Source organism: Eumetopias jubatus, unplaced genomic scaffold (assembly GCF_037043125.1).
Source record: "Eumetopias jubatus isolate StellerSeaLion01/CBP00866 unplaced genomic scaffold, mEumJub1_p1.0 scaffold_12, whole genome shotgun sequence".
NCBI lineage: Eukaryota > Metazoa > Chordata > Mammalia > Carnivora > Otariidae > Eumetopias > Eumetopias jubatus.
In genome coordinates, this window is record NW_028274818.1 from 96340339 (window position 1) to 96360343 (window position 20005).

General features: G+C 39.0%; 1 protein-coding gene across 3 annotated transcripts in view; it reads left to right on the plus strand.

The window, feature by feature from the left end:
• Positions 1-20005, plus strand: part of LOC114214540 (S-adenosyl-L-methionine-dependent tRNA 4-demethylwyosine synthase TYW1) — a 213628-nt gene that overhangs the window by 37008 nt on the left and 156615 nt on the right. For all 3 annotated transcript variants that reach the window (XR_003610443.2, XR_003610445.2, XM_028110270.2), the window contains exon 9: positions 1296-1348. Coding sequence is in view for 1 of the 3 variants with exons in the window: in XM_028110270.2 (XP_027966071.1) it covers positions 1296-1348 (53 nt within the window). In the remaining 2 variants the exon portion in view is untranslated. The remainder of the gene's footprint in view (positions 1-1295; positions 1349-20005) is intronic.

A 20005-nucleotide genomic window follows, 5' to 3' on the forward strand; every position in this document is an offset into this window, starting at 1 on the left:
TGCTTTTTCTGCATCTGAGATTAGTTACTCAGTTGGACTAGTTCCACTTTCAAATAGATAAGTAGTGCTTTATTTATGTGCAAGATGTTTACATAAATATGGAAGAGAATAAAAGACAAAGCCCTGTAAATTGCCACTAGAGACTTGTAATCCAAATTGACATTGTTCCATTAATCATCACCCTGTGAATATGGATATTTAACCAGCGACAGATACACTTATGCCATCATCCAGACTATATTTCTCCTTTTGCCTCATTTGTCTGCAAGTCAAGAGTTTTTTTGTACAAGAGACTCATAATTGTGGCTTATTACTTAAAGCCTCGTGAAAAACTTTATTAAATGCTTTCTGAAATCAGAGTGTTCTACTTGTTTGCTCTTCTAATTTATTAAAAAAGGATGTGATTACTTTGGCATGGCTTTTCCATGCTTTTCATGTCTTCTGTGGCTCACGAATTTTAAATGCTAGGTTATGGAGTGGTGCTGAGAATTCATGTTCGGTTACAGTTTCTAGAATTTTATTTTTCATTTCTTGGGGCAGTATTTCTTTATTTTAATCTTATTTTGCTCATCTGATTCTTCATCTTTTCTCGAAGGTTACTGATGAGAGTTCCCTAGTTGTTTGTTTGTAGTATATTGTTACTTGCTTTTGCTTTATGGCCCAGCATTTGTTTTTTTTTTTTTTTCACAAAATTTCCTTAGGTCCTCCAAAAGCACGTGCATTCTGTAGTTGTTGAGTGTAGTACTGTGTATTCTTCGTCACCTTTACTGTGCTGTTTAGGTCTACTGAGTTTTTGTCTGTGGGATCTGTTAGATACTGAAAGATGTTAAAAATTTTTTTTATGATTTTGGATTAGCATATTGTTTCCTTCTGTATTTTTAGTCTATGTTATTAGATGCATATACATTTTAAGGTGTTTTATCATCCTGGTGAATTAAACTTTTAATGTTTTCTGCCACTGGGTTATTGCCTGCCATTATTTAAGGAAAGAAAAAGGATTTTTTGTTTTTAAGATTTTATTTATTTATTTGACAGAGAGAGACACAGCGAGAGCAGGTACACAAGCAGGGGGAGTGGGAGAGGGAGAAGCAGGCTTCCTGCCGAGCAGGGAGCCCGATGTGGGGCTCGATCCCGAGCCCAGGACCCTGGGATCATGACTTGAGCCGAAGGTAGATGCTTAATGACTGAGCCACCCAGGCGCCTCCCAAAAAAGGATTTTGTTACAGTTTTTTAATCACCGTTTAGTATGAGGCTTTGAATCAATTCAGTTTTGTGTTCCTTGTTTTTCTGTTCAGGGTATCAGTTGATTGGGAGCCACTCTGGAGTGAAGCTTTGCAGATGGACAAAGGTATTTATTTTTATTTAAATGTCATTTCTGTTTTATGCAACTTTTGTGTGGCTATGATCTGCAGCCAATGAATTTTACCATTTTAAAGAATAATTTACAATTAATGTAATGATTTTGAATGAATTTGTTAAATGAGTTCATATATTGATGGATGTAAAAAAAAAGACCCCTTCTCCACCATCCAGATTAAGATACGTATTGGCCATTTTCCTCACCCTGATGAGTTCTTTTGTGTCCATTTCTAGCCAGTAGCCCCTCCTTCACAGCCAGGAAACAGTTGTTCTAGTTGCTGTCACTAGTTTAGTTTTGCCTGTTCTAGAATTTCATATGAATGGAATCATAATGTGTATTTTTTTTGCAAGTGGATTCTTAAACTCAACATGTTTCTGAGATTCATCCATGTTATAGTACGTATCAGTAATTTATTCATTTTTATTGCTGAGTACTATTCAATAGTGTGAACGTACCACAGTTTTTAATCTGTTGAAAGGCAGTGGGATTGCTTTCAGTTTTTGGCTATTAACGAATAAAACTCCCACGAACCTTATACAACACTTTGTTATGAACGTATATTTCAGTTTTCTTTGCGTACATCCCAAAGTGGGAATTGCTAAGTCATAGGGTAGGTATATATTTTACCTTTGTAAGAAACTCCCAATCTATTTTTAGTGTGGCTGTACTGTTTTAAACTTGGATTGGCAATTTCTGAAAGTTCCAGTTGGAACATTTTCTCACCATCCTGTGGTATTGAAAGTCTTTTTAATTTTAGCCATTCTAGTGAGTGTAAAGTGGTATCATTGTGGTTTTAATTTGCATGTTGCAGATGACTACTGATGATGAGGCATGCCTTTTCATGTGCACATTGGCTGTTCTATTTGTGTAGTGTCTGTTGCCCGAATTAGGTTGTTTGACGTCATATTGTTGATTTGTAGGAGTCCTTCATATATTGTGGAAATGAGTCTTTTGCCCAATATGCATTGTGAATATTTTCTCCTAATCTGTGGCTTCCTTTTTTCATTTCCCTAATGGTATCTTTTGAAGTCTTAAATTTGGATAAAGGCCAGTTTGTCTTTTTATGGTTAGTGCATTTTTTTTTTTTAGTTTTTTTGTTTGTTTAGTGCTTTTTATATATCAAGAAATCTTTGCCAACTTCAGAGTCACGAAGATATTCTGTTTTTTTTTTTTTTTCCTGGAAGCTTTAGTTTTAACTATTATGTTCAGGTCTTTGATTTCATCTCGAATTGATTTTTATGAATGGTGTGAGATAAAGGTCAAGATTCATTCCTTTACCTGTCTCCTGTGTGGATAGTCAGGCGTTTTAGCACTATTTGTTGAAAAGAATTTCCTTTTACCGTTGAATTACTTTAGGCCTTTGTAAAATACCAGTCATCTGTCTATGGGTAGGCCCATTTCTGGACTCCTTATTCTGTTCCATTGGTCTGTTTGTCTCTCCTTATGCCAATACCACATTGTCTTGATAACTGTGGCTTTGTAATCAGTCTGAAATTATGCAGTGTAAGTTCTCTGTCTTTTTTTTTTTATTTCCAAGATAGTTTCCACTCATCTGGGTCTTTTGCATTTCCATATAAATTTTAGAATCAGCCTGTGAGTTTCTGTTGTATATATTTGTTCTATTTCCTCAGATTCTGTATTTGTCTATTTGGCATCCATTCATCACAGGGCCAGTTAGATTAACTATGTTTTCTTATTTTCTGTATTCTTGATGCTCTGGCTTTTGGGGACCTTACAGACCTGGGGAAAACTGTCCCTTCCAGGGCTAGCTAATTCCTAAAGATAACAACAGCCTGCCTAGAGTATGCCTTTCATATGCAAATCAACCAATCCTGAATCTTTAGCCTTCAAGTTACCTCCTTATCTAACTCACACACCATACCAATATTTTCCCTGGTCTACATTATCCCAAGGGCCAGGTACCAGATGACTAGAGACAGTGCTATAGCCTGAATTATTCAAACAAGCCAATCCTGCCTTGTTTACCCTGTCCTGGCTTGCCTTTCCTGCGGAAACCCCAATAAAAGGTCTAGGCTTTCCCCTCGCTCCTCCCTCTGCTTCCTGAACAAACCTGCTGCTCCTCTGTCACCCTGTGTGGTGTGGGTGCCCCCTTGTCTTGGGAAATGTAAGTAGTATCTTCTTTCATTGGCATTGGCCTCTCCAGGTTGGCTGGTGCTCAGTCACTTCCATAAATTCAAATCCCGTGGGTCCAAATAAGATGGCATTTTTAAACAGCTTTATTGAAATATAATTTTACCTATCATACATCTCCCGCATTTAAAGTGCACAGTTGAATGGGTTTTAGTATATTCACAGGGCTGTGCAAACATCATCACAATCTAACTTCAGAACATTTTTGTCCCCTCTGAAAGAAGTCATGCATCCAGTAACAGTCCATCTTCATTCTCCCTTCTCCTCCCAGCCTTAAAGCACCATTAATCTACTTACTATCTCTATAAATTTGCCTCACTTGGACGTTCGCACATTATGTGGCCTTTTGTGTCTGGCTTCTCTCACTTAGCATAATGTTTTCAAGGTGCATCCATGTGATAATATATATCAGTATTCTTTTCTTTTTTATGGCCAGTAATATTCTATGTATAGATATATCCCATTTTGTTGTTGTCCATCAGTTGGTGGACATTTGTTTTGCTTCCACGTTTTGGATATTATGAATGATGCTTCTATGAACATCATTATATATACAAGTTTTTTTTTAAATTTTTTTATTGTTATGTTAATCACCATACATTACATCATTAGCTTTTGATGTAGTGTTCCATGATTCCTTGTTTGTGCATAACACCCAGGTGCTCCACGCGGAATGTGCCCTCTTTAATACCCATCACCAGGCTAACCCATCCCCCCACCCCCCTCCCCTATGTATGAGTTTTTGTGTGACATGTTTTTATGTGCTTTGGCTATATACCTACGAGTGGAATTTGTGGGTCATGGTAACTATAATTATTTTTATTTTATTTTATTTTTTATTATTATGTTAATCACCATACATTACATCATTAGTTTTTGATATAATGTTCCATGATTCATTGTTTGCACATAACGCCCAGTGCTCCATGCAGAACGTGCCCTCCTTAATACCCATCACCAGGCTAACCCATCCCCCCACCACTCTCCTCCATGGTAACTATGTTTAAATCATTTGAGGGACTGCCAAACTTTCCAAGGTGGCTGTACTATTATATTTTATATTCCCACCTGCATCGTATGAGGGTCCCAGTTTCTCCACAACCTGCTAACATTTGATGTTTTCCATCTTTTTGATTATAGCCATCCTAGTGTATGTGAAATGGTTATCTTACAGTGATTTTGATTTGCATTTGCATTTCCCTTAATGACAAATGTTGACTCTGTTTATGTGTACTTATTGGCCATTTGTGAATCTTCTTTGGAGAAATGTCTATTCAGATCCTTGGCCGTTTTAACATTGGGTTCTTTGCCTTTATACTGTTGAGTTGTAAGAGTTGTTTATGTCTTCTGGATACTAGTTCTTTTTTTTAAAGATTTTGTTTTATTTATTTGAGAGAGATAGAGAGTGTGAGAGCATGAGCAGGGAGGGGGTAGCTGACTTCCCACTGTGCAGGGAGCCCGATGCATGAGGGGCTCTATCCCAGGATCCTGAGATCATGATCTGAAGGCAGAAGCTTAACTGCCTGAGCCACCCAGGTGCCCCTGGATACTAGTTCTTTATCACATGTATGGTTTAACTCTCCCACTGCTGTTGGTGGCCATGTTGCCAGGAGCTGAGTTGCTGTAGGCCTCTGGTATCTTGGCTTCTGGTGTCACAGGACCTCCACTGCTGTCTTCCAGGCCTTTTCTCAACCTGTCCTGCCCCCATAAAGAGTATTCCCCACAAAGATCTATTCTTGTGGTTTTGGTTAGCTCAAACCTGGCTGTTCTAAATAAACCAAACTTTCTTCTCCGGGCAGACTTGACTTTTTTACATTCTTTATTCCTGTTCTTAAAAATTTCTACCCTCAGTTCACACTCCTACCTCCTAATGTCTGTCTTTTACTTCGCACTTCTGTGTGTCCTGTCTGTCCTGACTGCTGCCTCTTCTTGTACGGGGCAAGGAAACAGCCTTTTGTCTTCGTCTCTCTCCTGGAATGGCCCTGCCCTCAATGCCGTAATCCATAGTTGACCTTTGCTTGGTGCTTCAGTGCCATTGATGGCTCTCCTTAATAGGGAGCCCGCTGCTCCAGCCCCTGTTGTTTTCAGAATATCCTACCTTCTCAGCATTCCTCTGAGCATTCTTTTAGTGCTGTCTGTTCCCTAGTCCTGTTGCTGTTGTTTGTGAATATTTGAGAAGCTCTTTTTCCTTTTTTTTCATTGCTGTTTTTCTGCCTTCACCCTTAGGGGCATGAATATTCTGATGATACTTCTGGCACCTTCTGTCATTCAGCCTATTTTTGTGGTCAACTCTTTTTTTTTTTAATAAACCCTTTTAACATTCAGTATTTGTCTCTTCCAATCCAGTGATTTTCGGTAATGTCAGACTCAATGCCTTCTGCTTATAACCAGTGTTTTATAACCTCCGTTCTACTATTCTAGATTAAATTCACAGATTTACAAAATATAATTTCACATACGTAATTAAGAAAGTCAGTGTTCTGCTCTAGCTGTAATGTAAGGAGAGAAAAAAAGAAGTACTTTATATTAAAATAGCTTGTATTTCTGTACAAGATGCTTAGGCACTACTGCATTAGAAGGCATAGTGAAGTAGGAACTACTCCCACCTGTTTATAATGGACAAGTTTATAGTTAAGAGAGATAAACAGATTAGAAGTTATTTTGTACAAGAGCTAATAGCAAGCCAGACTTACTTAGCTATAATAACAGAAAGTGGGAAATAACCCTAATTAAATAGGGCTAACATACTAAACAATTATAGACTATCATACTGGAACAATGAAAAATCAAGATATACTTGTAAATGAGTGGTATCTCATTTATAAGTGTTGAGAAAGAAAAATTTTCTATGTTGTAATTTGGGAGGAGTGGAGACGAATTGTCTTAGAAAATTCCTGCCTTGAAATTCCACAACTGTTGAGAGCCACATTCTGTGTCTAATTTGTAACAAAATCCTTTAAGTGACAGTAGGAACAGAGGATGAGTTAGCAGCAGAAATGGTACTAAGAGTGGCCAAGAAAAGTGTGCTGGACCTCTGGTGACAGGCTCAGAGGAAGATTTTAAAATGGCAGGCAACCCCCCCAAAATGAGTTCAATTTCAAATAATTATTGCAAGATAGATGTCTTGTCCTTATGCTATAAAAACTAACAATATATAGAATGACTGTCATAATTTTAAAACAGCTTTGATTCGTGAGAATCCTGCATTTCATATGTCTGTTTAGGTATACCTAAATACCTACCAAAAGCATCTTGAATTTCTCTTGTAATGTATTTGTAGGTGATACCTACAAATATAACACAGATGCAGGTATTTTGCTGGTGACTTAAATATTAGAAAACAGCATTATTTTCTGTGCCATGGTTTTTCAAAATGGTGAAATTTCTTGGAGAGAGTTTTACGTAAAAGAGAGTGTTCTCTTTTCTCAATTTACATGGTAGTTGCATTCCTGGAAAATTCATTGTATGGTAAAATTGTACAGAAAATGTTATTAGCAAAATGAAGTTGGAATATAGGTTCAGATAATTATAATCAGATTTTTTACAAGTATGGAGGTCTGGTGAGTCATTTGAAAGGAAGTAGAAATCCCCCCCCCTCCCCCCGCCACCTTTTATTTTTCACGGGATTTATCCTGAGCAGTACAGGAGATGTGAGACCCTTGGCTCCACTTGCTTATTGTTAGTAGTGCCTCCCAACCATCTCAACAAAAACATTTCCACGGATTTCCATACCCCCATCGGGTGGCGTTGGCTCCATTGAGAACCTCTGCCCCAGTCCATTTTCATTGCTACCCTCCCAAGTTCAGGTTGTTCTCTTGAACACTGCGGCTACTTTTTTTCCTCTCTAGTACGAGCTTCTGGTGAACCCCCCTACTCTGCCTCGCCTGCCCAATTTATCAGACATTAACTAGGTTAGTATCTGAAGTATACTTCTCTTCTAGCTACTCCCTTCTCAGAAGCTTATGGTGGCTCTTCATTACTTCTTACTTAACATATCTATTTGGATGTGTAATAGGCATCTTGAATTTAACATATCAGAAACTCAGTCAATTTAACATATCAGAAACTCAGAAACATATCAGAAACTCGGGTCAAAAACCTGGGAGTCATTTTTATTCTCCTGTTTTTTTCTTTTTCCCCCTCCCGCATCTTGTCCATAAGCACATTTTCTTTTCACATGTATCCGGAATGTGACTACTTTTCACCGCTTATACTGCTGTGCCTTGGTCCAAGTCACTGTCCTATGTTCCTTATATTATTTCAGTGATCTCCGTGCTTTTCCTGGTTCCACTCTTGTCTGTTCCCTACACAGCAGCCAGATAGATCAGATCCTGTCACATTTTACTCAGAATTTCCAGGGGTTCCCATCTCACCAGAATCAGAGTCAAAGTCCTTCCTATGGCCTCCAAAGCCCTGTGTGATCTGGTCTTCAGTGCTTCAGTCCAGCCATGCTGGCCTCCCTGCTATCCCCTGAATGCACTGAGCTCGAGCTCCTCCCTGGCTTTCTGGTCTCTCTCTGCTCTCTTAGATCTCTGCTCAGAGAGCTTCTGTCGGAGTGGCTGACGCTGCTTGCAGTTTCCCAGGAGCACTTACCGCCATTTCCTAGATTATCCCTTTTTTTTTTTTTTTTTTATGATCCTTCTCCTCTCTTTTCCTCGCAGTCCCTCCCCAACCTGAGAGTCTTTGTTTTTCTTTCCAAGACCAGGAATAGAGCCCGGCGTGTAATAATTGCTTGGTAAACATTTGTTGGATCAAAGAATTAATAGAATAAATCTGAACCCAAGAAAGAGCCTGCTTAGTGTAGTTTTGACCCGTTTGTTCAACTTTTCTTTTTCTCTTGCAACCTTCATTCATTGTGGGCTGCTTCTCTTCCCCACTGTAATCTCCACCTGACCAAATCTTACCCATCTGTCAGTCAGGAAAGCAGAAACCACCCTGGGTATTTCAGCAAGAGCAGATTTAATAAAGTAAAGTAACCCAGCGGTTACAAAGCCACTGAAAGGCCTGCGGTAGTGAGGGTCAGAGAGAACTGCTTCTGGCTCTGAGGACCTGAGCTGCCGCAGCGCTAAAGCCAATGTTCCCCGGGAGCCCGCTTGGAAGCCACTGCCGACTCAGTGTTTGTGGTATGCCCTGCGTCTGCCGGCTGCCGCCAGAGAGGTGTCATGGTCTCTCCTTTTTTGTCTTTAAATCTTGCATAAGTGCCTCTCCTTGGTGGAGTTCCTGCAGACAAGGGAGTCTGAGAAGTGTGGTGCTGGGGCTTTTAGCCCCTGCGTAGACGAGCAGGCACGGGACCAAGTATTCACAGCACAGTCTATCTTTCTGCATGTTCAGCATCAGTATACACCCTTCCCCCTATAGTTACTTTTTCAAACAATAATAGGAACAAAACATTTACTTCTGCCTAATCTGTTGCAGCTGCTGCTCATGCAAGGGAGGAGCTCTTCATTCATTCTGTTCCTTTAGAAGGGAGAACACTCTTTTGAGATCCTGTACCTAAGGATGAAATTATAAGGTTACCTATCACCGACCCATCTTCCATAAGTAGTTGGAGGAGAGGTGAGAGATAATATGCCTAGTTAACAACCGTCCTCATCTGCACCTGGTCACCCATCATGGTTGGTATTTATAATTTTCTTCTTGCACTCGGCAGGTCACATTTCCTTTGTGCTCAGTGAATGCCTGCTAGGATGGTTGGGTGATCCAGTATGCCAGGGAAGAGTTTGAGCCAGCAGTCGGCCCTCCAGCATTCTTCTCTTAACTTTTACCTGTGGTCTATGAGTCCCAAGAAATGCCCCAGAGATCCCCTTGGTTCCTGACAAAAATCTTGTTTTTATGGCATGAGGAGCTCAAAGGAGTCACGTGACTGTGTTAACTTTTAAAAACTGTGGCGAGTTTGCTACTCTGTCTTACTTAAAAGCTCACAAGTTAGCGTGGCAGAGTTTCATAGATGTTGGCAGAGGACCCTGCGCTCCTGGGCCAAAGGCAAAGCACAGCAGGCAGCTTGAACATGATGTCATGTTCGTGTGGGTTCCCTTGTTCCCCAAATGCTATGAGGGTGATGTGGAAGTGGGCCCAAGGGAATGGCTGGACGCACGGTGGGTTTATGTTATAGCTGAGGAACCCCAAGTTAGGAAATCCCCAGCCTTATGAGAGGGTTGTTTGCAAACCTGCCCAACTGTTAGCTGGGGGATAGACATTGTCTTTATTATGCTGGACAGGAAACAAATCTGCCTTCTACCCTGGAGGGAGATACTCTGTCTTCCAAGGCTGTTTGCTCTCCAGACATCCCTGAAAGCATAGCCTGCAACTAAAGCTGATGTAAGAGGTGCAGAATCATCATGGAGTATTGTCCATTAACACAGTTCCTCTGGAGTCTGGTGGAAGCATTCTTCCCTTGGGAACCTGTATACTGGAGTCAGTGTTCAAGGGATGGAAGGCAGCAATGGAATGAGTAGTCTTCTGGGATTATGAGAGGAGACACACCTGCATCCACCTCCTTAGCTGTCTCCAGTAGGACTTTTCTGCCGTGATGGGAATGTTCTGTATCTGCACTATACAGTACAGCATACTAACCATGTACCTAACACCTAACCTAATTCTTGATACCTAACCGAATACCTGCGTGACCATGTAACTATGTAACTAATAGTTGTAACTAATTAATTAGCCAGAATTAGTAGCTGTAACTAATACAGCTACTAACCACTTGTGGCTTTTGAACACTTGAAATGTGGCTGGTGTGATTAAAGAGTTGAATCTTAAATTTTATTTAATTTTAATTCATTTAAACTTGAATAGCCACACATGGCTAGTAGCTACTATTGGATAGTGCAGTTCTAGACCTTTTGATCATCCTTCCTGACTCCCTAAAGAAGCTTTCCTTGTTTCTCTAATAAAGGGGAAGTAACTTTGACTACTCTTGATTCCAAAGCTGTTTTTGTGTATCTCTCTGAAAGGAGTTATCAGTTTCTAATTAATAACCCAAGTGTTATGCCTAGGCCTTATCGCCCCACTCAAATGTATGTTCAGATTGATTTCAAAAATAACCATTTGTTATTGTAGAAACACTGTCCATGCATTGTAGAAAATGAGAAAATTGGGAGAAATAAAAATAAAGTAAAACATATTTCCACCATAGGCTCAGCACTAACACCTTAATACATAACCTTTCTGTGTATATAAGTTCATTTTAACCTGAATGAGCTCATACTGTATATACAATGAGATCATACAGTTTTATAACCTGTTTTTTCCTGGCAGAGAATCTGTAGTTTACAGGAAATCTTCGTCTCATCTAATACCCAGAATATATTCATATTTCCTGAATTAGACCCCAAATGACCATTATAACTGGTTAATCCTCACATTTCATCTGGTTATGTCTGTTAAGTCTCTTTTTTAAATGTCTAGAATTTTTTTTTTTTTAAATGACACTGACTTGTTTAATTAGGCTAGTTTTGCACAATATCCAATCTTCCAGATTTATCTGGTTGTTTGTTTTTTGGTTATATTTAAAAAGATTTCTTTAATTTGAACTCAATTTAGGTAACATATACTATATTATTAGTTTCAGGGGTAGAATGTAGTGATTCATCAGTTGCATATAACACGCAGTGCTCATTACATCCAGGTGCCCTCCTTTAATGTCCGTCACCCAGTTACCCCATCCCCCCACCCTTCTCCCTTCCAGCAACCCACAGTTTGTTTCCTAGAGTCTCTTATGCTTTGCCTCCCTCTCTGTTTTCATCTTATTTTATTTTTCCTTTCCTCACCCTATGTTCATCTGGGCTCTTCCCATAGTTTGGCTATTGTGGACATTGCTGCTATAAACATTGGGGTGCATGTGCCCCTTTGAATCAGCATTTTTGTATCCTTTGGATAAATACCTAGTAGTGCAGTTGCTGCGTTGTAGGGTAGCTCTGTTTTTAACTTTTTGAGGAACCTCTCCATACTGTTTTCCAGAGTGGCTGCACCAGCTTGCATTCCCACCAACAATGTAAGAGGGTTCCCCTTTCTCCGCATCCTCACCAACATCTGTTGTTTCCTGAGTTAATTGTAGCCATTCTGACCAGTGTGAGGTGGTATCTCATTGTGGTTTTGATTTGTATTTCTCTGATGCCAAGTGGTGTTGAACACTTTTTCATGTGTCTGTTGGCCATTTGGATGTCTTCTTTGGAGAAATGTCTCTTCCTGTCTTCTGCCCATTTCTTGATTGGATTATTTGTTTTTTTGGGTGTTGAGTTTAATAAATTCTTTATAGATTTTGGATGCCAGCCCTTTATCTGATAAGACATTTGCAAATATATTCTTCCATTCCATAGGTTGCCTTTTAGTTTTGTTGACTTTTCTTTTGCTGTGCAAAAGCTTTTTGTCCTGATGAAGTCCCAATAGTTCATTTTTGCTTTTGTTTCCCTTGCCTTTGGAGACATGTCTAGCAAGAAGTTGCTGTGGCCAAGGTCAAAGAGGTTGCTCTGTGTTCTCCTCTAGGATTTTTTTCCCCACTGAGGATGATATTCTCTGTGGGTCTTTCATGTATGGCTTTTGTGATATTGAGGTATGTTCCCTCTATCCCTACCTGGTGGAGAGTTTTTATTCAAGAAAGGACGCTGTATTTTGTTAAATGCTTTTTCTACATCCATTGAGAGGATCATAGGGTTCTTGTTCTTTCTTTTATTAAGGTATTGTATCACATTGATTGATTTGCGGATGTTGAACCACCCCTGCAGCCCAGGAATAAATCCCACTTGGTTGTGAATAATCCTTTTAATGTACTGTTGGATCCTATTAGCTAGTATCTTGTTGAGAATTTTTGCATCCATGTTCATCAGGGATATTGGTCTCTATTCTCCTTTTTAGTGGGGTCTGTGTCTGGTTTTAGAATCAAGGTAATACTGGCCTCATAGAATGAGTTTGGAACTTTTGCTTCCATTTCTGTTTTTTGGAACAGCTTCAGAAGAGTAGGTATTAATTCTTTTTTAAGTGTTTGGCAGAATTCCCCTGGGAAGCCATCTAGCGCTGGCCTCTTGTTTGTTGGGAGATTTTTAATTACTGATTCAACTTCCTTGCTGGGTATGGGTCTCTTCAAATTTTCTGTTTCTTCCTCTTTCAGTTTTGGTAGTTTATATGTTTCTAGGAATTTATCCATTTCTTCCAGATTGCCCAATTTGTTGGCATATAATTGCTCATAATATTCTCTTAGAATTGTTTGTATTTCTTTGTCTTTAGTTGTGTTCTCTCCTTTTTCATTTATGATTTTATTTATTTGGGTCCTTTCTCTCTTCTTTTGATAAGGCTGGTTAGGGGTTTATCAATCTTATTAATTCTATTTTTTTTTTAAAAGATTTTATTTATTTGACAGAGAGAGAGACAACGAGAGAGGGAACACAAGCCGGGGGAGTGGGAGAGGGAGAAGCAGGCCTCCCGCCGAGCAGGGAGCCCGTTGTGGGGCTTGATCCCAGGACCCTGGGATCATGACCTGAGCTGAAGGCAGACGCATAATGACTGAGTTCCCCAGGCGCCCCTTATTAATTCTTTTAGAGAACCAGCTCCTAGTTTTGTTGGTCTGTTCTACTGTTTTGTTTTGTTTTTTTCTGTATCATTAATTTTTGCTTTAATCTTTATTATTTCTCTTCTGGGGGATTTAGGCTTTATTTGCAGTTCTTTTTCTAGCTCTTTTAGGTGTAAGGTTAGGTTGTATATTTAAGACTTTTCTTGTATCTTGAGGAAGGCTTGTATTGCTATATCCTTCCTTCTTAGGATTGCCTTGGTTGACCTTTGATTTTGACCTGTCTTGTTTTCATTTTCATTTGCTTCCATGTATTTTTTAAATTCTTCTTTAATTTCCTGGTTGACCCATTCATTCTTCAGTAGGATGTTCTTTAACCTTGATGTATTTGTGGTCCTTCCAAATTTTTTCTTGTCATTGACTTCAGATTTTATAGCATTTTTGTAGTCTGAAAATTAATATGATCTCAGTCTTTTTGTACCAGTTGAGACCTGATTTGTAACCCAGTATGTGATCTGTTCTGGAGAATGTTCCATGAGCACTTGAGAAGAATGTGTATTCTGCTGCTTTAGGATGAAATGCTCTGAACATATCTGTTAACTCCATTTGATCCAGTGTGTCATTCAAAGCCCTTATTTCCTTATTGATCTTCTGCTTACGTGATCTCTTAAAGTCCCCTACTATTGTATTATCATCAATGAGTTTCTTTAATTTTGTTAATTGGTTTATATATTTGGCTGCTTCCACGTTAGGGGCATAAATATTTACAATTGTTAGATCTTCTTGTTGGATAAACCCTTTTATCATAATATAGTGTCTTCTTAATCTCTTATTACAGTCTTTGGTTTAAAAATTAGTTTGTCTGGGGGCGCCTGGGTGGCTCAGTTGGTTAAGCATCTGCCTTCGGCTCAGGTCATGATCCCAGGGTCCTGGGATCCAGCCCCGCATTGGGCTCCCTGCTCAGCGGACAGCCTGCTTCTCCCTCTCCCTCTTCTGCTCCCCCTGCTTGTGCTCTCTCTCTGTCAAATAAATAAATCTTAAAAAAAAAAATAGAATAAAAATTAGTTTGTCTGATGGGCATATTTCTTTATTCCTAATATTTTCTTGTAAAGGAGAAGTCACATTGAAAGTTACACTGAAACATTTTTGTACTATATAGTATAGGTCAAATTGATTGCATTCATTAATGTATGCTGTGTTATATCATTAGACTTGATAATCTTGTTGACCCACCATTAATGATGCTAATATTCACCATTGAAACAGGATAATGACAGTCTATTCTCTTTTTTGTGTAGTTGTTCTTCTCTTTGCTGCTAGAACTTTACTTTGGAATTATTAATATTAAAACATCCAGTTCCATACTAATAATGAAGTAGCAGAGAAATTAGAAAAATGATCCTATTTACAATTGTACCTAAAACAATAAAACACCTAGGAATAAACTTAACTGAAGAGGTAAAGGACCTGTATTTTGAAAACTATAAAATATTGATGAAATAAATTGACGATAACATAAACAAATGGAAAGATATTCCATGTTCATGTGTTGGGGAAACGAATATTGTTAAAATGTCCATACCACCCAAAGTGATCTGTAGATTTAATGCAATCTACAGATTTATTCCCTATCAAATTTCAACAGCATTTTTTACAGAACTAGGACAAATAATCTTAAGATATGTATGGAACCACAGAAGACCCTGAATAGCCAAAGAAATCATGAAAAACAGAACTGGAAGTATCACAGTCCCAGATTTCAAGACATACTACATCAAAACAGTGTGGTACTGGCACAAAAATAGCCATACGGATCAATGGAACAGAATAGAAAGCCCAGAAATAAACCCATGATATTATGGTCAATTAATCTACAACAAAGGATGCAAGAATATGCAGTGGGAAAAAGTCTTGTCAACAAATGGTGTGGGGAAAAGTGGACAGCTACATGCAAAAGAATGAAACTGGACTACTACTTTTACCACACATAAAAGTAAACTCAAAATGGATGAAAGACCTAAATGTGAGACCTAATACCATAAAAATCCCAGAGGAGAGCATAGGCAGTAGTTTCTCAGACATTGGCCATAGCAACATCTTTCTAGATAGGTCTCCTGAGCAAGGGAAACAAAAGCAAAAATAAACTTTTGAGATGACATCAAAATAAAAAGTTTCTGGGGCGCCTGGGTGGGTTTAGTTGGTTAAGCATCTGCCTTCGGCTCAGGTCATGATCTTAGGGTCATGGGATCGAGCTCTGCATCGGGCTCCCTGTTCAGCAGGGAGTCTGCTTGTCCCTCCCCCTCTGCCCCTCACCCCCGTTCATGTGCTCTCTCTCCCCGCCCAGCTCTCTCTCAAATACATAAAATCTTAAAAAAAAAAAAAAAAGTTTCTGTACAGCAAAGGAAGCAATCAACAAAATTAGAAGACAGCTTACTGAATGGCAGAAGATATTTGCAAATGATATATCTGATTGATAAAGGGTTGGTATCCCAAATATATAAAGAACTTAAACAAATCCCCAAATAATCCAATTAAAAATTAGGCAGAAGACATGAAGAGACATTTCTGCAAAGAAAATGTCCAGATGGGCAACAGATACATGAAAAGATGCTCAACATTACTCATCATCAGGGAAATACAGTCAAAACCACAGTGAGATATCACTTCACATTTGTCAAAATGGTTAAAATAAAAAACACAAGAAAGAGCAAGTGTTGGCGAGGTTGTAGAGAAAAAGGGAACCCTTGTGCAGTGTTGGTGGGAATGCAAAGTGGTGCAGCCACTGTGGAAATGGAGGTAGCTCAAAAAATTAAAAATAGAATTACTGTATGATCCAGTAATCACACTACTGGGTATTTACTCAAAGAATACAAAAACACTAATTTGAAAAGATGTATGTACATTGTTTTTATTACAGCATTATTTACAATAGGCAAATTATGGAAGTAGACCAAGTGTCCATCCACAGATGAATAAAGAAGATTGTGATGTATATCTACAATGGAATATCACTTAGCCATAAGAAATGAAATCTTGCCATTTGCAACAACATGGATGGATCTAGAGGGTATTATGCTAAGTCAAATTAGTGAGTCAGAGAAAGAGAGATACCGTATGATTTCACTTACAGAGAATTTAAGAAGCAAAACAGAGAAAGAGGCAAACAAAAAAACAGACACTTAAATATAGAGAGTGCATTGGTTGCTAGAGGGGAGGTGGGTGACATAGGAGAAGGGGATTAAAAGTACTTAATGTGATGAGCACTGAGTAATCACTGACGAATCGCAGTAGTGTATACCTGAAACGAATATAGCACAGTGTGTTAATTTTAGTGAATAAATAAGTAAGTAAGTAAGTAAAAAAATCCAGCCTTTTCTCAACTTCATTAAGCTACTGTTTGCTTTTTTTTTTTTGGAACACCATTTGATAGTGCTTGTCTGAGAGAATACATATTTAGGCTTTGTAAAATAATATTTTCAGTTCTGTTATTTCTTCTGTGTTTATTAGCTATCAGTCTGTAAAGAAGAATTTTTTTTTTATTATTAACTGTGGATATTTGGTTACTCTGAAATATAGTTCCTATTGGCAAGTTAGGATAAAATTCACTTTAGGTACCAGTTCTCAAAGTTGATGTTATTTTACTAGCTGCCTTGAATGGTAACAAGTTTTCTTCGCTGTATTGGAATATGATTATGTTATTTTCATCAATTCAGCCCATCACAGTCATTTTCTTTATTGATCCTAAATTTTCACAGTTTGGCTGGTGGGAACTTTTCTAGGTAACTCCCGGGTCGCCCCTCCCTCCCTCGCCCATCTCCTTTTTTTTAGTTAAAATATTTCCAACATTATTTGAAGTATAATCAACACATAAGAAATTGTATGTGGAGCATACATTTTGATGAGTTTTTTTCTTATGATTTTATTTTATTTTTCTCTTTAAATTTTTTTGTTATGTTAATCACCATACATTACATCATTAGTTCTTGATGTAGTGTTCCATGAGTCATTGTTTGTGCATAACACCCAGTGCTCCATGCCGAACGTGCCCTTTTTAATACCCATCACGAGGCTAACCCATCCCCCACTCCCCTCCCCTCTAGAACTCTGTTTGTTTTTCAGAGTCCGTCGTCTCTCATGGTTTGTCTCCCTCTCCAGTTTCCCCCCCTTCATTCTTCCCCTCCTGCTATCTTCTTCTTCCTTTTTTAAAAAATTTTTTTATTGTTATGTTAATCACCATACATTACATCATTAGTTCTTGATATAGTGTTCCATGATTCATTGTTTGTGCATAACACCCAGTGCTCCATGCAGAACGTGCCCTCCTAATACCCATCACCAGGCTAACCCATCCCCCCACCCCCTTCCCTCTAGAACCCTCAGTTTGTTTTTCAGAGTCCATCGTCTCTCATGGTTCGTCTCCCCCTCCGACTTACTCCCCTTCATTCTTCCCCTCCTGCTATCTTCTTCTTTTTCTTTTTTGTTAACATATCTTGCATTATTTGTTTCAGAAGTACAGATCTGTGATTCAACAGTCTTGCACAATTCACAGCGCTCACCATAGCACATACCCTCCTCATTGTCTATCACCCAGCCACCCCATCCCTCCCACCCCCCACCACTCTAGCAACCCTCAGTTTGTTTCCTGAGATTAAGGATTCCTCATATCAGTGAGGTCATATGATACATGTCTTTCTCTGATTGACTTACTTCACTCAGCATAACACCCTCCAGTTCCATCCATGTCGTTGCAAATGGCAAGATCTCATTCCTTTTGATGGCTGCATAATATTCCATTGTGTATATATACCATATCTTCTTTATCCATTCATCTTTCGATGGACATCTTGGCTCTTTGTACAGTTTGGCTATTGAGGACATTGCTGCTATAAACATTGGGGTGCATGTACCCCTTCGGATCCCTACATTTGTATCTTTGTGGTAAATACCCAGTACTGCAATTGCTGGATCGTATGGTAGCTCTATTTTCAACTCTTTGAGGAACCTCCATACTGTTTTCCAGAGTGGCTGCACCAGCTTGCATTCCCACCAACAGTGTAGGAGGGTTCCCCTTTCTCCACATCCCCGCCAGTATCTGTCGTTTCCTGACTTGTTAATTTTAGCCATTCTGACTGGTGTGAGGTGGTATCTCATGGAGGTTTTGATTTGTATTTCCCTGATGCCGAGCGATGTTGAACACTTTTTCACGTGTCTGTTGGCCATTTGGATGTCTTCTTTGGAAAAATGTCTGTTCATGTCTTCTGCCCATTTCTTGATTGGATTATTTGTTCTTTGGGTGTTGAGTTTGATAAGTTCTTTATAGATTTTGGATACGAGCCATTTATCTGATCTGTCATTTGCAAATATCTTCTCCCGTTCTGTCGGTTGTCTTTTGGTTTTGTGGACTGTTTCTTTTGCTGTGCAAAAGCTTTTTATCTTGATGAAGTCCCAATGGTTCATTTTTGCCCTTGGTTCCCTTGCCTTTGGCAATGTTTCTAGGAAGAAGTTGCTGCGGCTGAGGTCAAAGAGGTTGCTGCCTGTGTTCTCCTTTAGGATGTTGATGGACTCCTGTCTCAGGTTTAGGTCTTTCAACCTAAATCCATTTGGAGTCTGTTTTTGTGTGTGGTGTAAGGAAATGGTCCAGTTTCATTCTTCTGCATGTGGCTGTCCAATTTTCCCAACACCATTTGTTGAAGAGACTGTCTTTTTTCCATTGGACATTCTTTCCTGCTTTGTCAAAGATTAGTTGACCACAGAGTTGAGGGTCCATTTCTGGGCTCTCGATTCTGTTCCATTGATCTGTGTGTCTGTTTTTGTGCCAGTACCATACTGTCTGGATGATGACAGCTTTGTAATAGAGCTGGAAGTTCGGAATTGTGATGCCGCCAGCTTTGCTTTTCTTTTTTCAACATTCTTCTGGCTATTCGGGGTCTTTTCTGGTTCCATACAAATTTTAGGGTTATTTGTTCCATTTCTTTGAAAAAAGTGGATGGTATTTTGATGGGGATTGCATTGAATGTGTGGATTGCTCTAGGTAGCATTGACATCTTCACAATGTTTGTTCTTCCAGTCCATGAGCATGGAACGTTTTTCCATTTCTTTGTGTCTTCCTCAATTTCTTTCATGAGTATTTTATAGTTTTCTGAGTACAGATCCTTTGCCTCTTTGGTTAGATTTATTCCTAGGTATCTTATGGTTTTGGGCGCAATTGTAAATGGGATCGACTCCTTGATTTGTCTCTCTTCTGTCTTGTTGTTGGTGTATAGGAATGCTGCTGATTTCTGTGCATTGATTTTATATCCTGCCACTTTACTGAATTCCTTTATGATTTCTAGCAGTTTTGGGGTGGAGTCTTTTGGGTTTTCCACATAAAGTATCATATCATCTGCAGAGTGAGAGTTTGACTTCTTTGCCGATTTGGATGCCTTTGATTTCTTTTTGTTGTCTGATTGCTGTGGCTGGGACTTCTAATACTTTGTTGAACAGCAGTGGTGATAGTGGACATCCCTGCCGCGTTCCCGACCTTAGGGGTAAAGCTCTCAGTTTTTCCCCATTGAGAATGATATTCGCTGTAGGTTTTTCATAGATGGCTTTTATGATATTGAGGTATGTACCCTCTATCCCTATACTCTGAAGAGTTTTGATCAAGAAAGGATGCTGTACTTTGTCACATGCTTTTTCTGCACCTATTGAGAGGATCACATGACCCTTGTTCTTTCTTTTGTTAATGTATTGTATCACGTTGATTGATTTGCGGATGTTGAACCAACCTTGCAGCCCAGGGATAAATCCCACTTGGTCGTGATGAATAATCCTTTTAATGTACTGTTGGACCCTATTGGCTAGTATTTTGGTGGGAATTTTTGCATCCATGTTCATCAAGGATATTGGTCTGTAATTCTCCTTTTTGATGGGGTCTTTGTCTGGTTTGGGGATCAAGGTAATGGTGGCCTCCTAAAATGAGTTTGGAAGTTTTCCTTCCATTTCTATTT